General features: G+C 42.4%; 1 protein-coding gene across 1 annotated transcript in view; it reads left to right on the forward strand.

The window, feature by feature from the left end:
* SDC2 (syndecan 2) overlaps positions 1-21,784 on the forward strand; it is a 52,174-nt gene that overhangs the window by 27,903 nt on the left and 2,487 nt on the right. Inside the window, exons 2-4 of the mRNA XM_015855925.2 lie at positions 13,677-13,788; positions 19,690-19,823; positions 20,624-20,759. Of these exons, the coding sequence (XP_015711411.1) occupies positions 13,677-13,788; positions 19,690-19,823; positions 20,624-20,759 (382 nt within the window). The remainder of the gene's footprint in view (positions 1-13,676; positions 13,789-19,689; positions 19,824-20,623; positions 20,760-21,784) is intronic.

The raw sequence follows: 21,784 nt of genomic DNA on the forward strand, positions 1-21,784 counted from the left end.
AATTGCAGACAGTTTTACTGTTAAACACTGCTTGGTATTAAACCACTTTTTATAGCAGACTAGGAAGGCAGATGTCCATTTAATCTGTTTGGCTCCTTCAGCGCTGTGTAATGTCATGGATGACAACCTTCTCTAGCAATTGGAAACCTTGGGCTGCACGTTCCAGGGGAGCTCGCTTGGAAGAGAAGGAGCAGCTTGTTCCTCCAAGTGAGTCATGGGTGGACACGAGCTGAGCTTTGGGATGATCAGGTTGTAAGGCAGCAATGGGATGTTGATTTTGTAAGGTAGTACAAAATGGAGAGCTGGTGTGAAGTATCCTTAACTATCCCTCTGTTTGCTTGGACCTTCTGAATTAGTATGAAAAAGAAACAACAAATAAGCAGTACAGACTGAGTGTACTGACATGGCGTGGTCAAATTTATGAGTGACGCTTTTACACTTTGCTTCAGCAAACGCTGAAGGAATGCTTGTCTTTTTTTGTTACCTTTGGATTGCAACTGTAATGAGTAAAACCAGTGGAAAGACAGAATTGCCTTCAACTCCACAAAACAGGATTTCTGAAAATTGGATCCTGTTCATTGGACTGCTTGCTGGACCTGCTGCAGAGCCAGCTGTGGTGGGGCGAGGGGAAATATACTTCCCATGGGTGTGTGCCCAGCAGCAGTGCACTGGTGTTAGAAAACTGGCAAGACATTTTCAATCTGGGTGTGCAAATTGTGTGCAACTTCAGGCTGGCTCCAGTGGGGAAGCAATGAGAAAGCTGTGTTGGGCTCCCAGGGCTGTTTGATACCTGCCTAATACTGTTGGTTGCTTACCTAGCATGTGACAAGTGGCAGTGTCCCTGCTGTCACTCTGCCAGTGACCTGGTGGCTCTGGAGCAGCTGGCTGCAGGGTGGGCTGGATTTACCTCTTCTGGGCCTTCTGTTTCATGTTTTGTGTTGGAAGCTGGAGGAACATCCATGAGCAGACCTCAAGCCTTGGAACAGTGGCTTGCAGAACATTGCCTATTGCTTCTTTTTAAGATTGCAAACAGCCTAATGAAGAAAGTGATGTTTGGGTAAAAAAAATTAGAGTGAGCTCTTGCTTCACAGCAGGCTGAGGAGCATCTGAGCAGAGGCAGCCGTTGACAGTGCCTTGTGACTCTTGCCTCACTCTGGTAATTGAAAACTGAAGCATTATACTGCAGCTTGTTTTCTCCTGCCTGCACTGCTTTTTGGATTTATGTCACTGGTTCTTCTTCATAGCTGTTCATTTTTTCCCCCTTCCAACTAATTTTAAAAGAGGAATAGAGGCCTGTTAAGCCTTTTGGTTGCATAACCTGCTGTATTTGAGCTGTAAGCCAGTAATCTGCTCTTTGAAACCATCACACGTTTCTCTTGGGGATTGCAGCATGAGTATATGTGTGTGCACACGTAATTAATGGAGGAAGGAAAATCGCTGTCAGAAGCTGACCGTGGGCCTTTATTCTCCAGAAGGGATCGTGCTTTGTCACTCTGGTAAATGAACACGTTCAGCACATCAAACTCTTGGGGTGTCAGTGTAACTTGATAAGCTAATTTTCCCATTAGTGAAGGGTGGCTATGTATTTCACTGGACAAGCATTATTTGTTGTTTGTGGAATGAGCTGATGACTCTGCTTTATCAGAACACCAGGAACTGTTCCATTCTTCTGCCTAATGATTGCAGTTGATTGTGTCATTATGACGTCGAATGAACTTTGGAGTGACTTTGAAGAAAAGACATCAGTGAAATACATGAACAGAGTTTTCAGCAGCATTGCTCTTAACCCTCTTGGTTCTCAGCTGCTTCCCAGTCATTATATAAAGCAATCTTCCTTTATATTATTTGCAGAATCATATTTCCAACAAGTTCATGATCTAATTTGCTGATGTCTGTTTCTCAGAAAAGCTGATCTACCCACCATGCTCTGCCCTGTTAGAGGTTTACTCTTGATCCAAGTCCAAAGGTCTAATCTGAAATGAAATGCAAGAAATTATTACTGTGAGAAAAAACTCTCTATGCTTTCCAGTAAAGCCACATTCCAGATGTACATCTCTGTACAGGTGTGTGTGTTAAAAGCGTAGCTTCATTTTACACTGCTTGTGTTGAAAGCGGTCCTTGACTATTCTGTTTTCCTAGATATAAGTATGCGAATGCACTCGTAGTGTTGTGGCAGTACAGAACTTGTGGCCTCTGTGGCAGATGTGCAGCTTGTGACGTATGGTCTCCTTAAGCACAGTCTTTACTCTTCCCCCGTTTGTCCTCAGATTTGTTTTTAAGCTGCCAGAACTCAGGGGAGTGCACAGGTTTGTGTGAGGTCAGGTCTATAAAGTAGCCGACATCCTTAGTGTGTAGGCTGATGAACCTCTTTTTGTTTGTCCCGTTTCGAAGTGCTGAGTGACCGCTTTTACTAAAGCAAACAAAAACAGGAACAAAGCAGCTTTCTAATGCTGGCAGTGTAGCAACCGTTTTTATTGTTCGCAGAGGAAAAGCAGTGTTTTTAATTAAACTTCTGTTATTAATCTAGGGATAACCTTGTAAAGTACAATTACTCCGGAAATATCAACAATGAATTCATAAGAGAACGTGCTCAACTGACTGACATCTACCTGGAGCAGATTATGTGCTGTATTTCTGAAGCAGAACTCATGGTATGAAAAGAAAGTGCAGATAATAGGAATACATTTGTGCTGTATATAGAATATCCCAAGGTTAGCAGATAACTTAAAGCATTATGTTTCCTATTTTTATAAAGGAAAATGCCAGTGCTGAATTAGTTGCGTCCATCAAATATGAGTTGAAAGGTGTTCTGCTGTTTGCAGACTTAACTGGACTGATGATAACTTAAGGAAACATTTCTTCTTCCCATCTGCTCAGCAAGGTAGAGATGTAATATGGGAACAGCTGTTCTGATGACACCAAGTGTTGCTGGCCAGGCTGGCTTTCAGGATATGAAACTTACAAATGAAATGATGGGCTTCTGTAGATAGCGCACAGGCTCAGAAGTGAATCAAGCCGTGGCAGTTAGAACTGCCTTGTTGCAACCATTTCCCCGCTTTTGCGTTTGCTGTTGAAGAGCAGAAAGTGTTCCTCAGCTGTCATGATTTCTGTGATAATTCCGCTGTGAAGTGCTGTTGTGGAACCCAAGAGCACTGCTGATACAGCAATGCTTGAAGCGCAGCTGCGAGGCAGTGGGCACATGTTTGGTTCAGTGCTGTTGGATTTGACCTTGGTGGGCAGACCCATGGAAAGAGCATTCATTTGACCTTGAACCTGGCCTTCCTCACCTCCAAATCCAGGTGATGTGCTTCCTTACCAAGTAGGCAATAAATACATTTGTTTGCTCCTATTTCTCTACAACAGATACTAAAAAAAAAAAAACACCAAAAAAAACCCCAAAAACCAACCCACCAAAATAAAAAAAAAGCAAAAGAAAGCACGCAAATTAAATTACATGCTCCAGAAAAGATGTGGATTTGGTCTATTTCTTCTGCTGTGCATTCATGTTACCCCCTCACAGGAGGCAACTCAGGTTGTTAGCCAGACTCCTGGCAGCAGTGCAGTTGTCTGTAGGACATTAAATGATATCAAGAAAATGGGAACGATGAAAATAAGAATGGAACTTGTCAGACTTTTTTTCTGGCGTGTGCTTAGTACCTCCCCATTCTATGCTGTATTGTAAGCAGGGCTTCAGCAGTAATACAGACAAAACCTAACAAAGAGACTTGCTTGCTGGCAGAAAGTTGCTTAAAATAACTTACTGAGGATAAAGAGGCTGCCCAGGTCAATAGTGCTGTGAAATCCTCAATGTGCAACAGCCCCAGGAGGTTTTGTAGGCATATGGATTTTTAAAAGCATTAAACTGTTGATGGGGCAATAAAGATCTCAGAGTGCTGCCAGCCTTGTATGGGTGGCGCTGGGATGTTCTTATAAAGAGTCAGAGCTTGGCCATGGAAATAGTGAAATCCTTGTTCCCTCCAGCAGAACTGTTACTTAAAGTATAGATGCTAGAGAGGAAAAAAGAAAAATAAGGGAGTCGTTTACTTCTTTGTTAACAGATATTGAATACAATTAAGACTCTTTGTTGTGCTTTACTCTTCAGTCAGCTTTATGACTGTCGAAGTGCAGTCAAACAACTCACCTGGTTACTTTCTTTTAAACCAAGGGAAGCAGATTTCCCTTCATTTCTCATCAAATTCAGTAAAGTGAGGCAGGATCAGAGCACTGAATCTAACAATCTCACAGACCAGGAAGATGAGTGGGCGTCAGACTGGTTGGCAACTGGAAACAGCAACAAAGACATCTTTCTTGTCCTTCGTTCGTGGGATCTGGGATACAAAGTGGTATCTCATGAGGATGTCTGGTCTCCTCATGCTTTCAATCTCTGTCCAGGAAGTCCATGCCAGCAGAAAGCAGCAATGACAGTTTGTCTTTTTGACTGCTCTTAGCCTCATTGGACTCAGTTTCAGATTGATCAGAACTGATCCCCCAGCCCTGTGCTTCCAGTCACCTTTGGACAAGTTAGAAGCAGTCACTTGAATGAATGCAGCGGTGTTCATTCCTATGGGCTCAGGGAAAAAGTCAGTGTACGCAGTGTGTACTGCAGGGCAACACAAAGTTCACATTAACTGCAGTTCAGTTTACATTTTATATCACTAGGCAGTACTGTTTTTCAGTGGAAACTGTTTGTGAGTACCCAAAGTAATATAAAAGGTAATGCTTGTTTTTAGTTTATTTATTTTTATATATTCATTCTGTTGGAATTTAATTGATTGAGATAGCTTACTGCAAATCATTGCTACTAATGGCAACAGTATCTTAATTTAAGTGATTCCTTGCTAGTTGATTGTGAACTCCTCACATGAGGTTATTTTGTTAGAATCCATGTACTGGAAAGAAATCAATATGGGGCTTTTGAAACTGGTGGAGGTTTGCACTGCTCCCACTACGATTGATTACAGCTGCTTTTGTAGGGCTTTAAAAAGAACAATCTGTATTAAAAACATCATTCTTTGGTATGAGCTTGAACAGTTCCAAATAGGTTTCCATGGGGGCTGCCCTGCAATTTGACCACTTCAAGGGATTGCAGTAATCACCAGTGGGCTGGGGCAGTGAGGCAAAGGAAAGGCTATTAGGTGGGAAGTTATTGGCATGCATGCCAAGGAGGTTGCCCTGGCAGCTTTAATCATTCATCCGCATTCTCAAGAGGAGGGAGGAAAATATAAGTGTTAGTTCTTCTGATTGATTAGGAAAAAGGATCAGTAACATATAAAAGCAGAGGTGGGGCGTGTGTTGAAAAGTCAGTGTGCATCAAAAACACTGACTGGGGCCAGGTACATGTAGTTATGTCCTGGACAGCAAAAGTTACTTGCATCTCCCATTATTGGTGTCAGGCTGATGATGGGTGATTCAGAGACACACTAACCTCTTCATTCAGTAGTTTCAAAGGAGCACATTAACTTCTTGGTCACGGCTGTGCCTTAAATTTAACATATCTACAGACAGGCGGATGTGTCCTTAGGAAACTGATGAGTGTTTTGAGCCGTGACAACAATTTGCATGGTGTTTTTGATCCTATTTTTGGTGAAACTGATCAGCACTTTTTGCAAAACGTGCAGAAAATTGCTATGCTAATTGAGATAAATCAATCCGCGGTGCATGTTGCTGGCTTCTGCTGCCATTTCGCCTGCATGTTGTCTTCGTATTTCAGTCTGGAGTAGCACTTTGGAAGCTGGTTGAGCTGCAGCCCATCTCAAATAGTTTCCCTGCTATACCACGCCTATGTCAAAGGCAAGGAATAAACCGCTCTTTGCATTAATTGATGGCTTGGCATGAAAGCTGCAAGGGCTTTGAATCTTCTAATTTTGGGATTCCCAGAGAAACTTTGGTGTTAAACTTTTTGCTTTTATGTGGGAAACTAGAATTGCTTTATCTTGAGGTTTCCTAGGTAAAGGAGATTACTGAATTGCAGTGTTTGATTCTGGGTTTCACAGATAGAAAGGTTTGTTGGTGTGAAGTCAGGGAATGTGAAATGAGGTCAAATCAGGGGCTACATGTAAACAGCATGGCAGTGCTGTTTGTTTGGCTTTTTGTATCAGGTTCCCCATTACCGCCCTATCATTTCTAAGCAGCCTCTTCTGGTCTGGAGTAAATTCACATGGCTGCGAGACCAAAGGACCGTCCGAATCCAAACCTGTTGCCAGTGTGGAGGAGGGCTGACCACACAGTTCCCAGCTGTGGGTCTGCAGGAGAATAACAGGGTTTGTCACTTCAGCAGTGTGGGCTTCTGGCATTAATTGCTGTCAAACAGTGGAACTTTTATCTCTGTAGAAAGAAAATGAAAAGCTGCAGTTTCATATCCTGTAATCTAGGTAATTTTACATGCTGAGTTTTGAGTTGAGGCAATGAGACAGCTTCTGAAAAGACTACCCTGTTCTTCACTGGGGTATAGCATTGACAGAAGTCCAGAGAGGCAGAGATCTGTTGTTTCAGAAGATTCTGTGTGACTGAATGAAGAAGTAGTATCTTCTGCAGGGTAGATGATGAAGTTGTATTTTGTAGGGGCAGACCCACGTATGACCTTGCTCAGATAGCAGTCCTTTAGTACAACTTCCTGTGGGCTAAAGCCTAGCTGGATAGCCTTGAGGGGGATGTTAGATAACTGAGATTCCCTCTGTTATTTATTTTCTAAGTATCTGTCATAGCTGGAAAGTGTGGAGCAAGTTGTCTGATAAGTCCTTTGTCCCAGATGTATAAGAGTGAAATGCTCTTCCTGCTCCTGCAGTGCTTATTGCCTTCCTCCAGCACTCACAGCCTCCCTGTCCCACCCCAAGCACTGCAGATTATAGACAAGGGACTGGATTAACAGACCTGAAGTTTGATCTCTGTGTGCACTTAGTAAATAAATGATGCACAGCTGGAAATCAGATGCTGTGAGAGGAAGTGGAAAGAGAGAAGCTTTTTCCATTGGAATTTACCTTAGTTGGGCCAAAACATTAGAGGGCATTTATGTTTTCCTGAAGGCAGGACAGGCCTCAGCTCCAATGCTGTGAGCAAGCCAAAGGCCCGACCTGTGAGCCTTTACGGTGTGAGGAAAACCATTTCCAGTCAAGCTTGAATAAGTTCCTCTGTTATCATTTTAAGTTCTTTTATCACATGGTGTGCCATACGGCATGCAATTGCACATCGGGGAATACATCTGAAGCATGGCTGGTTGTTAGCAAACAGGCACACAAGTTTCTGTGAATTTGTTTGAGTGTGAGCTGTGGTCTGTTGACTGCAGCACAGCCACTGTTTTGGTATATGGCCACCAGTGAGAAGCGGCTATGGGGGCTGTGGGTTCTTCACGTCTCCTTTGCCCTGGGGTGCTCTTTGCCTTTGAGTGTTTCCCTTCAGGCACCATGGCTGTGAGGTGGTTTGCTTCAATGTGAGCCGTGCGGCTGCCGAAATGCCTGACTTGAACAAGAGTTGATTAATTCTGTCGCTGTCAAATATGCCTCTGTTATGCCAGACTAATTACCAAAACAGACTGCGTGCATCCTAAAAGCATGCATATTTTGACTGTTGGCTCCGACGTTAGGCAATCTGTAAATCAGCTCTTTGGTGGACTCCTCTGCTGCTGAACACTTGTGGGAGCAGAAGCTCTATTCACTACTCAGGTTTATTTTGGGCTTAGTGCTTTTCCTCAGCAGCCACAAACGGCCAGACCCTTTCTTCCTCCATCGGGAGAAGCTGGAAGCCTCAAGCTATAGTTTTGTGCAGCATCAGGGAGTTCTTGCACACAGGGTGCAGGCAGCGTGAAGAATCTTTCTGGCGTGTGCTGCCGGCGCCAGGGCAGCTCTGCCCGCACCAGGCCTCACTAGGCCGCGGGCAAGCACCCCGTTAGTGTCAGCAGGGATGCTTGCACAAAGCTGACGTGCTGTTTCACCCTTACCTGAGGAAGGGCAGTGAACGTCCTCTTTGCTTTTAAAAATTACCTTAGGAAATGAACCCTAATGAAATGAGTCACTGAAATACAGCCTGGTTGTTTAATAGGCCAAAAACCAGAGGTGGAGGAGGGCCTAAGAAATGCTGTGAGGGTGGTTTCCACTGCCAGGCTGGTTTTCACATTGTGTTTGGGGACAGCAGGAGGAGTGGCACTGGGAGGTGGCACTCTGAGTTTCATGCAGATCCTTAGTAATGCTAGGAGATGGTCCCTGTGTCAGAAACATTCCGAGGAAATGAGCAAAGCAGATGATAGAATCCCTACAAAACGCTGGCTCTGAAACAAGCTAAATTCAATCTGGTGCCTGTTGTTATGGGAAGAATATCTTTGCTGTGATTGCAATTACCCCAACTGTTGTGTGGGGCAGCTTTCCTGTGGCCGGCACCCACCCCGCTAACACCCACACTGTGTGTGAGCAGCACAGTTTCTGCAAAAAAGGAAGTGGGGGATCCTCAGGATGCTGTGTGAAAATGACATTGCTAGTCATTAGCAGCCTTTTGCTGAAAAAAATGCCACAGCAGCTCACCAGCAAACCAACCCCCTCCCATTCCCTGCTTCTTCCACCTCAGGTCCTATTAGAGTTGGGCTTTGCTGGGAAGAGCTCAGCCTGTAAGTCCTTAAAAATAGCTACCGTGACTTTGAAAGGAAATAATAGGGACTACCTTGAGAGTAATAGAGAGTACTTCTTTCCTTCCCTTTTCTTCCATGCCCAGCTGCAGGACTGATCATTGAATGGGGGAAAATGTCATCAGCAATAAGACAATTATTGGAAAATAGGCCTGGAACATTATATCTGATAAGATACATTCCTCCCTCAAAAGCAGGTGTGTGCAGTGGGGTGCAGGTGGGGTGTGTGGAGCTGCAGGAGGTGAGTGAGTGCTGTCAATCCAGCAGCAACTCATCCCTGAGGTTGTGTATGGGAATATGACAGAAAACAGCAAGAGAAGCATGGCAGCTGGATAGCGCGACTCTCTGGAAAGAACTAGTGTTTCTTGTTTAAAATGGGAGCAAAGAATCATGGAATGGCTTGGATTGGAATGGACCTTAAAGACCACCCAGTTCTAACACCCTGTGGTGTGCAGTGCTGCCCCCCACCAGCTCTGGCTACCCAGGGTCTCACCCAACCTGGCTATGATCCCCTACAGGGATGGGGCACCCACAACTTCTCTGGGCAATCATGATTCTTATTCCTGGATCTAGTTAACAAACTCCTAAGAGGGTGTTCTCACCAGACTTCTGGTGTGATGGGGGAAGACAGAGAATTGGCAAACAGCATTAGCAAGATGCCTGCTGCCTTTGTGGCTGAGGTCTGCTAGGTCTGCCTCCTGTCAGGGCACAGTTCACAGTCTCTTCTGCAAGAAGCTTTCAAGGAAATAGTTTCTTCTTCATGCAACTGCCTTTTTCTCCACTCTTTTACTAGCGTCTGTGCAAGGGCCCTTGGGCTATAAATGAATATATTCAGATATGTGGCTTTCAAAAAAATGCAGTATTATGGACAATTTGTCACTTCGATGAACTCACAGTCACCAGCTGAACATGCGTTTTCTTTTTTACCTGCATTAATTGAACAGCATGATCTCTTAATAGAAGAGGAAAATCTGTTTTCCCTTCTCCTTTTTACATATGAGATCTCCAATTAATCAACAGCTGCAATGCTTGCAAATTTTTTAGAGCCTTCTGGCTTGAAGGTTTGTGATATAACATCACTTCTAAAATATGAGCCTCATTCTGCGCATACTAAACAGGTTAGATCTAAAAGATTTCCATCTGGGGAAAAAGGGAGGCAATGTACCATTAATAACCCTGCTGCAAACCTCAAATTCATTATCCCATAGATATACCAAAAAAGGCAAAGAAATAAATTTGAGTGCATCTGTAAGTAATAAAATGTTTCCTTCCATATGTCAGTTACTCATCGCTGTTCCGATGGAGTTTCAAGCAGCCACGGCATGCGTGGTAGACATGACTTCCTCCTCTTCCTTCTCCATTGCTCATCACACCGGTTTTGTTATATATATATATAAAAGTATGCTCTAGATGGTACAAATTTTAAGTTAAAAACCATTAAAAATGTAAGCTTTAGTAAAGTAAAGACTTTGAGATTTCAGATTTAATATAGACTGGTATAGGAGTGTCTTTTATCTAGTACTTAATGAGCACTAATCTACACTACAGCCATGAGATTTAGATTTGTGCCAGTATAGTCAATAACCAGACAGGAAGTGGTGATCATTGGCATGTACTATGTGAAGTATTCAGGTCACAGGGTTTTTGCAGCATTTTATTCTTGGAATAAAAATGTAAGTGGGATAACAATGATGGAAGAGAATGCAATCTCTGTCAAGAGGTAATGAGCAGTTTTTGTGCTTCGGGGCCAGATTAAAGGACTGATAACAGAGACATCCTTGCCTGGTGCTCCTGCCGTTTTAGTAGAACTGAAACTAATGCTGTTACATAAAAGTGACATGGGAGCCATCAATTCATTCGTTAGCCATGGGAAATAGTCTCTTAAATATTTGGCCTTCAGAGTAGCTTAGAAAAGATTTACGGAATTAGAATTTGCAAACGTCTTTATTTTTTTCCTTCTAAATGTATTGAAGTCCCAGGACAGAGAAAGGTCTGTCCAGGCATACTGACAGCAGACCTCTTTTTCCAACTTGCCATTTATGGACATCCTGGAAGTAGTCCACGAACCCCCGTTGGTTCCCAGCTGACCAGCAAAAAAAACCCATTTGTTGAGAAAATATTAAATCTATTTTTTATTTAGCATAAAATTACCAAGTGTAGCCTCAGTCCTTGATGCTCTCTTAAGCGCTGTGAACGATTCTTGTATTTCCATTTCTCAGATTAACCCTTCCAGACTTATTTTAAATGGCTGTGCAAAATGTTAACTGTTCAGCTTTCCTTTTCTCTATTTTTTTTTCCTTAAGCTAATTTCTATTCCAAATGGACTCATGTTCTTCTGAGCAACTGGGAAAAGAGATGAGATGCAAGCTGTGGGTATAGCGAGGGATTCTCCCGTTCTGGCTCTACTCGCCAGCTTGCAAGGAGGCTGTATGGGCGTGCAGTGCATTTGCCTATGCTCATGCCTGGGGATTTTTCAGCCAAGGAGCACTTCTTCATTTCTCTGCTTTAAGAAAAAGCTTGTGTTCTGAGGCTCCTAAGCCTTCAGCAGTGGACTTTCTGACCAGAGAAGCTGTACAGCTTCTTCTTCAGATGGAGTTTGATGTCTGATCTCAACATGCTTAAAGTTCTTATATTTCTCCATATAGTAAATAGCATACTAAATCTGTAAGAGTCTGTGGGGAATTTTTTTCTCATTCTGATAGAGTCATGCCATCCACATTAATAGATATTAAATAGCGTTTCATACTGTGTATCCTTTGCATCCCCAGGATAAAACACAACGAATGCTAAAATTGCTGCTGAAAGCTACCCAGGCTTGTCTTCCAATTCTGATCCTGTTTTCAGCTGCGTTAAATCTTGAGGACATCTCAGTGTAGCTAGAAATAATGGCTTTTGGCAGACAAGAAGCCATAATTCATTGAAGAAAGGGAGTGAATGTGACGGTGGGGAGCCTGGCTGGCTAGGCACTCCAAGCTGGGGCTGGGTTGGGTTAGCTGCTCTGTTGTCCTGCGGAAACAGAGACTTTGGGAGGACTTGTCAGGGATGTTTACAGGCTGTGCTGACTCCTCTGAGGCTGGACAGGGCAACAAAGCGGGGTTGTTTGTTTTGGCGGAGGTGGGTTTGTATGGGGGAGGGCAGGTTGGTTGCTTGTTGAAATCTGCTAAGTTTGCTTCTCAAATGGAAAGAACTGGGAGATAGCCTGGGAAAATAAAGTGATGGGTAAGATTTTATTCAACGGTAAAAATTCTAGGCATGGATTTGGGATGCTTCTGTTTCCATGCAGGCTTATTTTCATTCATTAGCATGTGCCGTCTCAAGCTGTTTCTCAGCTGTCCTCAAATTCTATTGGTGATTTCCACTGCTATGAGATTTCCTCAGGTAGATTATATATATACACACATATATATATTTCCCAGCTTGGTGTTGGTGATACTAATTATCCATTCTACCTTTTGAATATTGTGTGCCTTTTCTATACTCATAGGCAGCCACCTGCGTTTCCTTTTTAAATGTTTTACTGTTGTTGTTTTATTTTTCCTGCCTGATGTTGAGGTTTGAGCTGTTTTTACTGTGGTTGTGGCTGCAAGTAAAGTGGGGCAAAGTGGCTTGTTCCATTGTCACAGTGTGATCAATGGCAGGATATTTGTCCTGTTGCAGGGAGTTGTTTTCCCATACGCAAACAGACTCGGCTGAGTCTTAATTACAATACCACCTTCACACCCACCAAGGCACTGTAAGGCTTCCTTTGGAGACATCTTTTAAAGGAATTAAGTCGATTGATGGTGACCAAACATCATCTTAAATTTCTGCTTTGGACTGCAGCCGGTTTCAGGCAGACCGTGTGAACTGGAAGCAGCAATGGAGAGGCAGCCTTCTGTAAACGTGGCTTAAAAACTGTTTTAAGTCAAAAAACTCAAAGAATTCCCAAACCTCATGATGGCTGAGGCTGGCAGGGCCCTCAGGCCCACCCTTGCTCCAGCAGGGACACCCAGAGCAGGAGGTTTAGGCGGCTTCTTGACATCCCCAAGGAGGAGACCCCACAGCCTATTGGCAACCTGTGCCCTCACAGCACCTCTGTTTGCAACTGTAACATTTCTCCTTTTTGCAACGAGTTGTGGCAAACCAATATTCACAGAAATTATGGTAAAATTAATAGCAATCACAGCGTAGGGTATCTTCTTAGTAACCCAAAAGAAATGGCACCTGTAGGCTATTTTATGCTCTATTGAGAAAACACATGCTGCTGTGGAGGAAGACAATTTCTAATCTTTCAAAACTTGAATTGTCTGTCTACAGCAATTACTGATACCTTGTTCTATTATCAGCTCATGTTATCAGAATTTCTCTTTTGCGGGGAAATAATCTGTAGGCATGTGATACAAGTCAGAAGAATCCAATTTTATAGCTTGTTGAAGCTACAGTTGAGTTTTAGGAGAGATGCATTAGTTTATAAAGGGGGTACTTTGGCTGACCTGAATTTAGTAGACTTGCTGCTGGATCCAGATGGAAAAATGTAATAATCCTTAGTCACCGGTGCTGTCCTTCACACATTTGTATTTTGTTGTCCCAGCTGTTCGTTTTACCTTGTAAAGAGTTTAGTGAAGTTTGGCTCAGTGTGTATCAGAGGCGTTTTCTGATATGTGCTCTTATTGCTTTCCATTGGAGATCAAATGACTGACTTCAGATGACAGCCCTGGCATTTGTATATTTGAGGTTCTGACGGAGGGTTTCAATCCTGGGATTTGCTTCTTTCTTTTTACAGAAGTTCTTGAGAGTATATTGCAAATCCTGTTTATTCATTCATGCATTTAATGAGATGAAGTGTGAGCTGAAGGAGACTCAATTCTCACATACTGAGTGGTTTCTTGATTTTCACTGGGCAGCCTTAAATATTTTTTTATGCTACATTATTTACATATATATTTTTTTTAACATCTTCAACAAATGTGTTGCATAAACTGTTTAGTACACCAACATCAACTTTGGACATAAGAGAGAAGATTAAGAGTCAGCTGTACTGAGGAACTGTTATCTTTCTAACCATTCCCTCTTATCTGTTTTCCAGAGAGCAGATTTGACCTCTGATAAAGATTTATACCTGGACAACAGCTCTGTTGAAGAGGCATCAGGCGTCTATCCCATCGATGATGATGATTATTCTTCTGGGTCGGGTTCAGGTGAGACAACGTGTCACAATTTGATTTTACAGTGTGTAAGAAGCCACTTGTGGAAAGCTGTGCAGTTTTCCTTTGTGAGCAAGAGATGGTGCTTTCAGTGAGTATGATCAGCACTCTATTTACAGAGCACTGAGCACCCTTGAGGCCTGAGTTTTAAATATTAACCTTCTGCTCTTACTCCTTAGTTGCATCATTTCACTTCTCCCCACTCTGTTTTATTTTCTCTTTGCTCTCTCTTTTTGTAGATCTCTCTGGAGTTTAGAAGTTAGGATTAGAGAAAGCTTTACTTCTCCTTTGGCATGATGCTAATTTAGCAGTCTGTGTGAAATCATAGCAGCGGTAATCTCATTTTCTCTCATATTCTTTCAGGTTCATGTAAACGTAACGTCCATTTATTTTTGTTGTTGTTTTTCTTTTAAATTTAGAAGTCTGGAAACTGCCAAATACATGACAGTTTTCTCTGAGGTAATTACATCCGCATAGAAGCTAAATAAATTCATAAACATAACATACTGAATTCTCAGACTTAAACACTCATTAGATGCGTGTAGCAAGCTCGTCATTTTTCAAGAAACTGACAGGGAAGCCTCATTAATCATTTCTCTTAGAAAGCCCTCATTGTGGAATGTCTTTTAGACTAACTGGGAGACTCCAAGCAGTAAAATCTAAGTGCGGGATTGTGTGCCTGTTCTGAAAGAGGCGTTTCCTTATTGCTGTCAGTATTTGCTGAGCTGTTGTGGAAGACTCCATTATTTACCCAGTGTTACTTCCTTGTTTGTTGTTGCTCGTCTTGTAATCTGTCTTGTGATGTTTATACATACCTCTGTGAATTCTAAAAGGTTGAGCTCTTCTTTTGTAGCAGCTTGTCTTTGTTACTGTTGTAACCCACAGCTTTCTCAGGTAGATTTTTGGTTTGCCTGTTCTTTGGAGGCTCAAAGATATGTTACAATTATGTCATCAGAGGGTTTGTTGTTTTTTTTTCTTTCAGACAAATTCAGGCCTATTGGCCACTGGCATCTGGGTGATAACATGTGGGGCTTTTTTTAAGCCTGTCATGGGATGGATTTGTTGTTCCACTATGATCAGAGGCTAAAACAGAACTACCTGTGCAGACTACTCTGATAGAAAATTTCAGATATAATTTGAGAGGAAAAAAAAAAAAAAAGAAAAGAAAAAAAGAATGTATTCAATGGTTTCTCACAGTTCCAAGGACCATCTAAATAAAATTCTGATCTCTGAGAAAATTGCACTCTCAGTCAGCATCTCGTTTTATTGTGTCTTTGGGTGCTTTTGTAAGCCTCAAAAAAGGAGTTAGGTTGACCGTGAACTGTCGTATGGAGAATGGTCTATTTTCTTTTTTCTTCACCCCTCTGTGGCATTTGAGCAGTTTCTAACGTGGATGATTCAAAACACAGTCCTTCTTTTGAAGATGAGTTATACAAGAACAGGCTTCAGACTTCCTTAACCCATCTCAATGCTTCCAAGTGGAACCCAAAGGACAGAATGTACCACTAGACCTCACCCACAGCAGTATCTTTGTCTTTTGCCTTTTCCTGCGTTGAGCCTTGAGTCATGGATAGAAGACGGAGTGTATAACTCACCAAGAAATGCAAGTACCTCATTCAGCCCTTGGCAATCACCACCTCTTACCTAAGAGAAAGTAAATTAAAAAAAAAAGGAGTCTCATAGACTGGGACTGTTTAGATGCCCCTCTAGATATTTCACATGACAGTACAAGAATCTAATTCTTTTGAACAAAGGAAGAAGTCTTAAGTTCAATACTTTCCTGGGCAATGTACAACCTAGTTTTATTCACTTACAGAAAAGAATAATCTCCAGAGGGAAGCGAATCAGCATCCCCTTTTCTCCTTCTCATCCTCACAGCCTACACGAGGTACAAAGTGTCCTCTGGTTGTAGCAGTGATGAATTTTCCTCATACTGTGTTAAATGTGTCTCTCTCTACTTGATACTCAGTGATGTAATGTTCCTAGCTGCAAGAGACTTCCTACTCGAGTGGTTTTCTTGCTATGTAATTCTACTCTAAGCAAACAGATCCAAGATGACAACATGCTGACTCCTTTCCTTGGTATGAAAATTATTAGCTGCCACCAGGCCTATGGAGATAAACAGAAATTGTCAGCACCACTGTTACTGCCCTTGCAGGTTTGCAGGCAGCATTAACGTGGACAAATGTCAGTGTGAGCATGACACATTTCAAACTGAAAATTGGCTGAGGGCTTTTTCTAAGACCAAAAAAGGTGATGGTTTTCTGCTTTTCTTTTTCCCCCCTTTTTTCCTTCATTTTAGCTTAGTTTCATAGCCTCTTTATTCTTTATGTACATTCGTATTAATTTACCCAACTGTTCCATCATAAAATCATAAAATATCCCACATTGGAAGGGATGCACAGTGATAATCAAGTCCAGTTCCCCACTCTACGCAAGACCACTCCAAATTCCAACCCACTGTCTGAGCTGTGTCCAAACGCTCCCTGAACTCCAGCACTCGGGGCTGTGCCCACTGCCCTGTGCAGCCCATTCCATCCCACCACCCTCTGGTGCAGACCCTGTCCCTCACCCCCAGCCCCTCTCCTGTCTTCACTCCATGCCATTCCCTCGGGCCCTGTCGCTGTCACACAGAGCAGAGCTCAGCGCTGCCCCTCAGCTCCCAGTCAGGAGCTGCAGCCGCCATCAGGCCTCCATCAGCTCCTCTGCTCTGGGCTGCACAAACACAGGGACCACAGCTGCTGCTGTTTCATTCATCTTTCCCTGTAGGCCCTTCACCATCTTTCTTGCTCTCCTTTGGATGCTTTTTAATTAGTTTAAAAGATTTTCTGCTTAGACACAACTTGAAATGTAACCACTTCTGTTTTCAGCTCTGGCATGAAAGGTCTTAACTGAACCCTGGTCTTCTCTCCCTGCCCAGTAATTCTCAGTGCTCCTGCCCCAGGTGACTGTCCCTGACAGCATCCCAGGAGAGTGGCATGCTGTTTCCCAGTGTGTTTATTGTCTCTGGGTGCAAGTGATACTGCAGGTATTCATTTCCCCACTTCCCAAGTTCCCACTTAATGTGCCTTTTGGGTTGGATTGGAGCCAGGGCTTCTTCCATCCCCTTGCTACACCAGCCTTGAACATACTTCGCAACACTGACCGCCTGCTTCTCCAAGACCTTTAGCACAGAAAGCTACTGTGATATATCTTGTTTATGAGTATGCTTTTATTGTGCTGGGCACAACCTTGTACTCCAGTATAGTTAAGACTCTTCCTTTTATTCTTTCAAGTCTGACGCTATTTTATTATTTTCCTTTCCTTCCTCCTATGAGAGTTAACAGAGACAGGATATTTATGCATAACCTCCATTTATTTCATCTGCAGTTCCCTCATAGAATGTTAGTATGGTCATGGTGTGGTCCCTGATTGTACAACACTGTGTTGATTAAGAGTTGGGCTGGAAGTTTTTTGTGTGAGCTGGAGTGAGATAAGCCAGCTGCAAGTGTTTAGGTCAGGTATGTGCCACTCTGTTGATAGAGATGGAAGGTGTGAGATAGATGCTGGGTCTGTGCATACTCACCTTTTGCCAGGCTTGTTTCTGGTGGCAGTACTTCCAGAGGAAGTTGTCCAACAGCAAACAGATGATGCCAAAAGATAGCATGAAATGACTCTGGTAGGAAGAGTTAATCACTGGCTACTTGGCAAATTAAGAGTGCTAACTACCATGGGCTTGTACAGTAACATAAGCTGACACAGTCTTGATTTGCTGGCAAGTTTCCTCAAGCAGCAGGAGTGTGAAGGCGCACCTATCTGTGCTGCAGTTATCTGTGGGGCAGCTAATAATAGGCACATCACTGAGGACTATATAATATATTTCCACACCACAATCTAGTGCTATTGTGAGCACTGTGCAGATAACAGTTGGGAGTCCTGAAGAAATTGCAATGGATAAAAGACATTGTGATGGTAGAGAGATCTCCATTCTTTGCTCTGGACATGGGTATGGATTTAATTATTGTAGAGTTCTTGTGATGCGCTCAGTAAGAAGGCTGTATCCACTTGTAGTGTCTTAAGGCAATTAATGCCCAGAGCCATCTCTAAGCTGACCAGTTCCAGAAACCTAAATCACAACTATTGCCTGAAGCAAAGGTGACATTTAAAGATTTGGAGGAATGGTTTTTATTAAATGAGATTTGCCATTTCACAGAAAGAGGGGAGGAAAAAATGAAGTTCTTATACTCTCAAAGTCTGCTTTATCAGATCTTTAATCTGATCATCAGTTTTAATTTCCTTGACTGTGAAAGTCTTGTGTAATTTGCAGAAACTTTGACAGGTAAAGCAGGCTGAACTATCCATAGAACTCTTTATTTCTCAAAGAAAGCTCTTGAGGCAAAGACAGGAAAATGTTCCTGTTGGGTATCTTTCCTCAGCAGTGTTTTACAGCAGGATGGGTTTTTTTTTTCTTTTGATCTTTGAGTAGTATTTCTGGAAAACAATTGGCTCATGTTGTGAGGTCTTTCTGGAACAGTTGCATTGTAATTTCAGTATCTCTGGATGGTTCTCCAGTATTATTTCTGTGCCGGCAGTTTTCATACACTGCTTTTTTTTTAATTGTTTCAGTTTTACCTTTCTATCACACAGGAGTTGTCATAGCTATTGCCTTGTTAACAGCCTTTCTTTCAAATCCAAATGTATATAATTCTTGATCACGAGTTCAAAGCTTGTTTTTGTGCTTCATCTTTCAGCTTGTTTTCTCTCTCTAGAAAAATAAGATAAAAGCCGGTTTGGAATGACTGAGTCATACTGTTCTGTTGTAAGATATATTCCTATTTGTTAGGGATTACTTTTAAGAACATTTTCTAGATGTATTACCCAATAGTTATTTGGGCAACCGGTGTCTGCAATGAGCAGAACACATATTGAGATTCCCGGGAAGCGGATAGATCTATTATTTTCATCTCTCAGACCTTGCAATAATTTAGTCTATTGTCTGTCTCATCTGCCTCCCAGTATCACTAAAGGATATTTATTAGACGTATCCATTATCTTATTATAAAGGAGCCTTCATACTCCAACAGAGCTTTGAATGTGGAGGAAATGAAACGTAAGGTCTTCTTTAGGGATTTTTTTTGTCCTCTTAGCCTGCATTTAAAAAGAAAAAAGCTTTTGAATTATGCGAGGTTTAAAAACACGTGTATTCCTAGTGACTGAAGTATAAAATAGCAGCATTTCTGTAGATGGCAGCTACTTGTTTTCTTTATAGTTAAGAGTCTATTGGGTTTACTCTAGAGAAGTGATTTTTTTTGTTGTTATTGGAACAGTTTGTCACAGGGAAAATCTGTGCAGTTCACATAGCAAAAGTCAAATCGGCATTGGAGAGGTGTATTGACTGATTTATAACATGTAATTAACTGGCAATCATTGAACTATATGCTAAGAGTTAGTATCAGCCATACAAGTGATAACCACAGCATCAGCCACTTGAAAACAATACTGTGCAGCTACAGATTTCCAAGCCTCTTCTGCAGCTGATCCCAGTGCATCCCACATGCACATGCAGACTTGGATGCACACTCACATCTCCCTTGCAGGCCCAGAAGCATGCAAGCCCCCTCATCTGGGCACACAGGACCACTACCCATATGTCCTTGCTGTGTCTCTAAGGTGCTGCTCCCCGTGGTGGCCATGGGAGAGTTGGAGGTGGCTGCTGGATTACAGGGCCACATCCGACGCAGTTGTACTGGCTTCCACTCCAGAGTCTATTTTACTTCTATTTTAACAGGCATTGTTTTCTGGGCCATTTACCAAGGGTGGGCCATACGAGCACCCTACCCTCAGCATTGTAACAACAAGTGAAACTCTTCCAGACTTATTACAATGTCAATGAAATGTTGTCTGTTTTGCCTTCAGGTGCTGAGGAAGATGAGGACAGCACAGTGACAACAACATCCAGAATAGTTCCAAAGTTACCAACAACTAGTGATGCGTCTAGAGCTGAGACCACCACAGTGAAAATGCAGACCAAGATGCCTGCACAAACACAGGTACGTGGGTAGAGAGCAACACTGTTCCAAATAGTTCTTCTGCACCTCATTGTTGCCTTGATTTTATATATGAATTGCAAAAAGCATTTGGACATTTTTTATTAAATATTACTGCAACAATTTAAATGGATACAGAGCTGTTCAGTTTTCTGTTAGAAAGTCTGTGTATGACATCTTGTGAAAGAAGAGAAACATGTAAAACATGTATTTTTTGTTTAATGAAGAAAACAATTTTTAATAATAAGTTTGAATCTGAGCCATACCCTTCTTTTATGTCTTTCAAAGAGTTATTCAAAAGTCCTCCTTTCTGAAAGGAACATTTTGTTTGGTTTGGCTGTAGTTTGAATACTTTGTAGGTTCCATTTAGCATTTTGGTGTTTTCTGCTGTCACTGCAGGTGATGTTTTGCTCAGTTATCCTCAGCGGTGTTCTGAATATAGCATATTTGATGTGTTAATTGCAGAATTGTTATTCCGGTCAGAGGCTGTAATTCCTATTATACACAGGCAGTGTTTACTAGCTGATTGCTAAATATATTTTGGGGAGCTCTTGAAACTCCGGACAGTGATTTTTCATTCCATCACGATGAGGATTAGTTCCATTTTCAATATCTAGGACAGCTTTCTGTTCTCAAAAAGCATCCCATGTGTTGTGACTGTCATGGGATGCTTTTTGACCACAGAATATTGTGAAGCACGCCTGTGGGGCTGCCACAGTTCTGTGGCTGCCCGTGGCTGGCAGTGACAATGCAGTTCTGTGGTGATCCTGTCTGTAAGGGCTGTTTTTCTTTCTGTGCCACAGTCACCTGAAGAAATTGATAAAGAGGAAAGACCCGAGGTGGATTCCAAGAAAAAGAGCAATGAGCCAGGGGATGACACTGATGTGTTCACTGAAAAGCATTCCGAAAACCTCTTCCAGAGGACAGAAGTTCTGGCAGGTAAGGGTAGTTTGCCAAGGGTTCACCACCTCACCAGAAAAGGAACAAAGAATATAAAAGGCATTCACATCAAATAGCACAAACTCAACGTCTGTGTTTTCTTGTTGGGTTCTTGACACGTTTGGAGGGGAGTAGTCAGTGGTTGATTTGATGAGACTGAGACTGGCAATTTCTTTAATACCAAAAGCTGTTGCTAATTGATTTGACACCCACAAACTGAATACTCCCTACAGAGTAGCTGGAGCTTCCACAGCTCAGAAAAGGAGTTGCAACTTGGATTGATGCTTGTAGTGCAGAAAAGTATTTCACACCCACTCTCCTAGGAGCACAGCGTGGTCTAGTACAGATAGAACAGAGGTGCTCACAGCAGGGATGGGTGGGTGGAGAGGGATGTAAAGGGCCCATTTCTGTGTATGACCCAGGGAGGAAAAGGCTGGCCTCCTTTTATTTTTTCCCCAGTAGCTTTTCTACATGTGATTCATGTGATTTTTTTCTTCTTTTCCTTCTTTCTTTTTTCATGGTGTAAGACCTGTGCTTACTAACATACCTTCCTCCCACCTCCCGGGAGGGGTTGTTGGGAGCCATGGGTGGGAGTGTTAAATCACACAGTTTTGGACTTTATCTCCCCCAGAGCACTGAAACGTGAAACAGCATTTGTATCCACATCAGCAGAAACATTCGGGTTTGCTCTTCAAGTCCAGCTGGAGGTGTTAGTTTCTACACTCTAGCAAGTACATGATGAATGTAGTGTCTCTACTGCAGCTCCATGAAATGTTCTCTCCTATTACTCATCAATAGGGAGTCACTGAGTGAACACATGGAGAAATGGGATAACACATTTTTTAGCTGGTGCAACAGAGTAGTTCTTCTAAGGCTAAAAACATCAACTGCTGGAAAATCAGCTTGAAAAGCTTTTACATTTTAGTATTAAAAGTGAATTACAACTTTATGCTCTGGCAATATTGGCAGTTTTATTAGTCAAGCTTTTGATAATTTATTTAGAACCATGGGTTGCTGGATCACTT

Source organism: Coturnix japonica, chromosome 2 (genome assembly GCF_001577835.2).
Source record: "Coturnix japonica isolate 7356 chromosome 2, Coturnix japonica 2.1, whole genome shotgun sequence".
Taxonomy (NCBI): Eukaryota; Metazoa; Chordata; class Aves; order Galliformes; family Phasianidae; genus Coturnix; species Coturnix japonica.